General features: G+C 37.9%; 2 protein-coding genes across 3 annotated transcripts in view; one reads left to right on the forward strand and one right to left on the reverse strand.

Moving 5' to 3' along the window:
• LOC122079979 (myb-like protein X) overlaps positions 1–7,198 on the forward strand; it is a 34,772-nt gene that overhangs the window by 26,480 nt on the left and 1,094 nt on the right. The window lies entirely within an intron of this gene.
• On the reverse strand, positions 4,979–7,060 carry LOC122079443 (fasciclin-like arabinogalactan protein 16). Its single transcript, XM_042645929.1, has 2 exons — positions 7,032–7,060; positions 4,979–6,047 (listed from the first exon to the last, which is right to left on the reverse strand). The coding sequence occupies exons 1-2, from the start codon at positions 7,058–7,060 to the stop codon at positions 5,105–5,107; spliced, it is 972 nt and encodes a 323-aa protein (XP_042501863.1). The 3' UTR covers positions 4,979–5,104.

The following is a 7,198-nucleotide window of genomic DNA, read 5'->3' on the forward strand; positions in this document are numbered from 1 at the left end:
CCCCCCCCCCCCCCACCTTGAAAGGAAAAAGACTCTTCGGTGGATGTTTCCTTGTGTGTTCTTATTGGTCTTCACACACACACGTAAGAACTGCACTCCCCCACAAGAAGCACTCAATCTAAAAAAAAAAAAAATACACTTGATTGGGAACTTGGTGGAAACTTATATTCTTCAATGATATTATTAGATTGAATTTAATCGTATTAGTTATTAGAAATTTCTTTCAGCCAATCTGTTTCAGTAAAGAGTCAAGGAATGTATTGGGCAAGGATGGCTTCAGAAATGGTCAGCATCAACCATTTCCAGATTTAAACTTGACCAACTTTTTAAAACAAGATTTGGAAATTGGCAATCTGAATTGGTCGTAATACCAAATTATTCCTACAGCATTAACATCCCAATTCTAAAACAATCAAAGTGTTTTTGTAAGGAAATTTTCCCCATTCTCTACATGTTTTTGGAGGATTGCTTTTGAGGGTAGGGGTATCTGTTCACAGTCCGCCCGATGTGTCTGGACATGGAGAATGCAAGCGAACATGATTATTTTTCTCTTAAAAGAAAGAACAATTTTGATTAGTTGTAACGGTAGGTAGGGCAGTTGAGAAGTCCTTTTACCCTTGATTTCCAATCTTGCTTCTGGTGTAAGGAATATTAATATATCCACAATTTAGAAGCTATGATGTAGCAATCTGGTTGAAAAGTTTACATGAACATCAAGAATTTTCTTTATATGTCCAAAGGTTAATGTTGGCCAAATCAACCCTCATACGTTATCAAATGAGGCTCATACAAGGTGATGCAAAAGATTTGAATTCCTCCCATTATATTAACAGGGGCTATTCTAATGGGCAGGCGAAAGTTTAAAAGCTCTTCAAGAGTGAGTAGAGATGCCGTGAAAAAATAAACCTACCTTTAATCTCCCACTTTTGACCTGAAGGTTACTCTAATGGATTGTGATTTCCAGAAGAAATCAGCCCATGGTTTGGATTCTTAAGAGAGTGATGCGTTTGCAAATCGTGGAATGGTCAAGATCTTTTGAAGAGGGATGAAATATGCAATACAAAATGAAGCATAATTAAGATTGATTCATTGATTGATTGATTGAGAACTTAAATTTGACCCAAAAGAAAAAAGAAAAACTTATATAAGTTCTTAAACATTTTATAGGTATGTAAACTATATCAAGCTTCCTCTCTATTGAGATCATTAAAGGTGTCAATTTTGAACCGATATTGCCTGTTTAAAATGAATGTGGAACTCAGTTCAATTTGATTTCAATTACATGATTGAAATCTTGTAATCGAACTGTATTATCCATTTTCAAAAACCAAATAAATCATATTATTTTTAAATATTTTAATCAATGTGGATGATAAATTTAATTTGGTTTTAATATTTCAAAAACTTGGTAGATTAAGTCCAAAACATTTTTTTTTTTTTTTTTTGAATATGTAAAGAGTTGGCACTAACACTTAAAATAGAATTCAAACTGAATAGATTAAACCGGATAAAAACCGAAAGAATATCGAACAAGTCTGTTCGATTCTGATTGGGAAAGTACTCTTATTAGACATTGGTTCAATTTTGATTTTCACATGTTATATCTTGAATCAAATCAAAATCGAACGGGCTGACACCAAGATCAGTGTCTTATTCTTAAAATATATATATATATATATATTAATAAATAAATAAATAATCAGTGCCTTCCTTCATCATATTACGCATGAATAGGGATGGCATTCCCCTTTGAATTACCCATAAAGGACAAAGGTGGAGAGATGTGATGAACCCAACAAAAGTTAATATATTCCCTTTGCCATGTGACATGAAAGTGGAGAGATGTGGTGAAGAACCCAACACCTTTTTTTTTTTTCTGTCAGCCAAAGGAAAAAGTTCATTAGGCAACAATATTTACAATGTATTCCATATCCGTCCTTTATATTGATTGCCTTTTAGATAGAGCTTCATAAGCTATAGTTTTTAATTCTCTCACGTACCTATTCTTAGCTTTAACATAAAATCGAGGAGAAATAGGATGGTTATCCATCTCAAAGCCTAATAATATTAGAGCTCTTAACCTTACCAGAATCTTTGTCAAAAAATATCTTGAGATCGTCCGCTTCACTCCAAACCATGTCCACAGTCCACTTCATAGTCCTTGCCCTTATCATCCCTTTTAGAAGTCCTAAAGCTTCCATCTCACAACCTTTTCCTGTCAAAACATAATTCGCCTCACATAAGATACAATGTTGTTGAAAATAAAACGGCCATTTCACTAGATGTCTTTTAGTTTGAGACACAAATTGGAAGCATTTACAAAGTAAAGTTTAGAAGTTTCATGTGGCTACATATCTATAAGAATGCCTTTTGATCATTTCATTATAATTCTACTATAAAAATAATAATAATAACATTTCATTACAATGAATTTGCTTGGTGAGTGACGAAATTCTTGTGTTTGTCACCTAAACTCACTTTTAAGATACCTAGTTGGAATTTAAGTTTCAAACTATAGTTAAATTTGTCTTTTCAAATGGTCATTTTCAAATTTAGCTTTTTAGTGTTTTCCAATGGTCTTCTTTTGAAATTTCAGCTTTCCCTCTCGAAAGTGTTTTTTCTATTTTGTCTTTAGCACTTGTGAAGTAGTAATGAGCTAAGACTTCCCACAAAAGTTTAGTCCCACATTGCTTAGGGATGAAAGAAAACTTGGATATATGTATATATATATATATATATATATATTTGTTGAGAGTGTAAGCCCTTTGGAGAAGCACTCTCCCTTGTCATGTATGTGTGGGGGTTCTTGGGGTGCTTTTGAATCAGGTGCACATCGAGCCGAGCTGAGCCAGGCCTGATCGAGGTGGGATGTGGGTTCAAAGAACCTACGTTTTACATGTTGAAAGTTTCACACCCTTACACGTTTTTGTCCCAAGGGACACCATTGTTACATGTACCCACATGAACCCAACTACCATTATACATTCATATTTGTACATTCCCCTATATGTATCAATATAGGATACATTGTCCCATACATGCATAGAGTCACACTTGTATACATATGGGGTACCTGTATAGGTATATCCATGTGTATACAGAGGCCTACATTCCATATATACGGAACTTTGATTCTGGTTATCAGGTACAAGAAAATACTAATGTATTTTGGGTACTGTACGAAATATGTACCATGTGAGTAATAAGTTCTCTGTTTACTGCAAGTGCTTATGTTTCCCTTTCTATTATCGTTTTCTCTTTGAATACCTGAGTATTACCTTCAGACATACCTGTGAGAATTACTTATTGGACTGCATCTTGGGCAATTGAGAGTTGTTTTATCTTAGAGGTGAGAACGTATGATCAACCCGATTACATACAAATATACGAGGCGTTCAAATACCTTAAGGAGAGTATTTATATATACGACTCAATTCTACTTAAGTGGGATAATTTTTGCTACTGTTTCAGATGATCATTTGAACAAGTAAATCATCTTTTACTTGTAATTATGTTTCTATTAATATTATCTTTTCGTCAAAATCTTATACCTGTTGCCCGGTTTCTATTTCTTACATACTCTCCCCCCTACTTTTATTGTTAGATTCTAACAATGGCTATTTCCATTTCTATATTGCTACTAGTTCTAGAGAAAGATTACACTTTTAAAAATATCTGCCATCATGATCAAAGATTTGATAGAACTATTGGAGATTGATCATCTTTTATAATGAAAACCCCAAAAAAGGAACTCTAGTACAAGACTATTAATGGTGAAGAGACCAAACTTCTACTTGGGAAAACAATCTCTTCGCGAAGTGGGGGTAAAGTTACATACATTATGATTTTCCTAGACCCCACCGTAATGAGAGTCCTGGTCAGGTCACTAGGTACCACCTTTTTAATCTAAACTTTTACTTTTTAGTGGATTAAAAAAAAAAAAAAAAAATTCGAGTTTTCTTTACATAAAATTTGACATTACATTGTGGCATTGTAATCAGAAACAACAAACAAAAGAAATATAAATATAAAATCGGGGGTGGGGGTGGGGGTTTTACGTTGTCTTGTATTCCATCTGTGGCAATGTTGACTCATTCTAAAGGATCGTTAAGAAGCAGAAAGCGTCGTGGCCTAAAGGAATCGGTCCACCCTGTGCGTTATCATCATTACCGCTAGGTCTCAACAAACTACTAGGGCCATGGTGAGTGGCGACCCTTCCACTCGGCAACGTCAGATCATTGAGGCTAACTTTCATCCCTGCTCAATGGGTGGGTCTTGCATCAAGCTCCCTTCTATCTTTGCACTCTGTTTGGCTCGAGGAAACCTTTGTTGAGGGATCAGATCAAATTGGTTGGAATAGATCGGATTGGTATTGGCCTTGACTGATCCCAATTTTTGGTCGATACCATATTGGTGGATCAATATGGACAAGAGGCAAAATGGTAAAATAAATATAGCTATAAACATGAAGCCATGGGTATTTTTGTTGGATCTAGGCCGATCTAGATCAGTATTGGCATTGACCTATCTAACCCATTCTTGGTGCCAAGTTCTTAAACCTTGATCGAGAGTCCATATGCGGGTTTGGAGGTGACCCCTCGAGAAAAAATATTAGGGGACTATCTGTGTATTTCGATAAATTTTCTGTATATGGTTTCATTATATATTTGTGGGAGAGGGATAGGTATGCTAGCGTAGTACTTAGGAACTAGGAATGCTAGCGGCATTTTGACCATAGGATTTGATCAACATGAATTGAACCATTGGATGGAGAGAAGATATACAATTTTTCAATTTATGGTTGCAACACCTTTACTGTCTCTCTCTTTCTCTCTCTTCTCGTCGAAAAAAGTTTACTGGAACCAGCCAGAGAAAGCGAAGTTGGGCTTTTTTTTTCCCTTTCTTTTGTCGATTTGCAAAGTGCAGCTTGAACATTAGCAGCACCTGCGGCAGCAGTTCCAAGATCCCTTCGCCGGAATCTGACTCTCTCTCTATTCCTTTCACCAATGTTGCAAAATGAAAACAACTAGTACTACAGGAACACTACTTCGATTTCAAGTGTAAGAACTAAAACAAACAGAATAGAGAGAATAAGATAGAGAAACTAAGACGCACCTCTCCTGGGCTTCACAGTAGCCTTGGTGGTGGTGGTTGTGGTGGTAGAACTGTGCTGTACCGATTTTGTCTTCTCCTCAATAGGGAACAACACACCATCGATGCCCTGTACAGAAATTCGACCGTCGGTGTAGATGTCGGGATTGAACAGATAAGCCGATCCATCTCCCTGTCCAAATTTCATAGACCCATCTGCTTCCTCCGCCACAACCTTGTGGGGTACTCGTAAAGTATCGTACTTGATCTTACCAAACCTCCTCACCGCATTGTATATACTCTCTTCCGTATGATACTCTGGAATGAGATGGTAGTAGACAATCTGTTCTGGAGCACCAGGTTCGCTCAGCTGGTCCATCGTGTGCTTCGTCATGGCATCATTGTTCGGAGCCAATACTGTTAAGATGTAACCTTCAGACACTAATTTCCCCATTTCTGATGCTAAGGACGTGAGGTTGACCAGAATGTCGACGAGCTCGTTGTATCTGCCATAATGCAGGAGAGTGTGGATGAAGTCCTTAACTTGGGATTCTCCGTCGAACTTGAGGTGAGGACCGCCGGGGCTTGGTGCTGGTGCCGGAGCTAGTGACAACCCTGGAGCCATTGCATCATAGATCGGCAGCACAGGCGGTGAACCTGTCAGCGTCGGTGGTGCTGGCTTCTTGAGCCGGTGGGTTCTGGGGTTGACAGCCAGTGCTCCTTCTTGCTTCACCATAGAAGTCTGTTGGAGATTTCTCCGACGGTTGAAATCGTCTTGAACTGATCGGGAGATTAATAGCCGTTCGATCCCATGAATGACACCGTAGTGACGGGTCACCGCGTCTGGATGGATGACCGCCGCAGAATCGATCTTCTTGTCGGAATCCGTACAGGTAAGATGAACATGATCGTGAAAAAGCATCTTGTGCTTAGCTGACTTGCCGCCGTCGCTTCCTCTGCAGCCGCAGTTGCTATCGATTACCAGATAGTACCGCTGCCGTTGAAAACAGTGGTGGTGCCAACTACTTTGCTTTCTCCGGCTAGATCCGGTGAATGAATGATTTTTTTCGGCGAGGAGAGAGAGAGAGAGTAAAGGTGTTGCAACCATGCATTGAAAATTTATTTATCTTCTCTCCATCCAACGGTTCAATTCATGTTGATCAAATCCTACGGTCAAAATGCCGCTAGCATTTCTAATTCCTAGGTATTACGCTAGCATACCTGTCCTTTTCCCTATATTTGTAGTGAGGATTCTATGTTTCCATTATATATTTGTATTGAGGATTTTCTTTGTAAACAATTTGATAGAGGTGCGATGACAAGTGCTATAACTCTATCCTCCATTGATAATGAAGGAAGCCTCACATCATCGTGGACATAAACAATCTTGTTGAACCAGGTAAACATTTGTGTGTGATTGTGATTTTATTTGCAATTTCTATTCGTTTTCTACACCATTTTAGGGTTTTGGTTCTACATGTGGGGTGGGGTTATTGTCTGTTTAAGTCACTTTTAATGCATCGTATGAAATCACAAAAAACATCCTCTACCTCAGCCCTCATTCAAGGAGAGGGAAAACTGAGTTATTGCACCACAACCTTACCAACTATGCTAGGCAGTTGCTGTTGGAAGATATGATTATTAATTAATACATTTTGTTACTTCTGCAGACTTCCATCAATCAAGGGGTTATAGTTAATGAGTAGAAGATGTGACTCATGTATGGCCAAATGTACATTTTCTTCTACTTAGTGTTTTGATGATGATGGAGGTTCGGAGGATACCCTATGCAAGTGCAGGATTATATAGATTATCGATGATTCTCTTAACTAGTTGATGGGAAAAGTAGCCCTACCTATTTGGCACAGGAAATGCCTAGACTAATGGGGCAAGCAAAGACCAAAAACCCCCTTATGTGCGTTGATTATTTTCCCACGTGCCTTCCCATTGACATGCTGTCCTGTGCCATATCTGTAGAACACTCTTGCCCTTAATGGATACATATATCGTGATGGGTCGCAGGGAATATGTGAAAACAGGATAATGTATAAAAGTGGATCACAATAAAGAAGGGGTAGAGGTTTTTTTTTTTTTTTTTTTTTTTTTT

Source organism: Macadamia integrifolia, chromosome 1 (genome assembly GCF_013358625.1).
Source record: "Macadamia integrifolia cultivar HAES 741 chromosome 1, SCU_Mint_v3, whole genome shotgun sequence".
NCBI classification, from domain to species: Eukaryota; Viridiplantae; Streptophyta; class Magnoliopsida; order Proteales; family Proteaceae; genus Macadamia; species Macadamia integrifolia.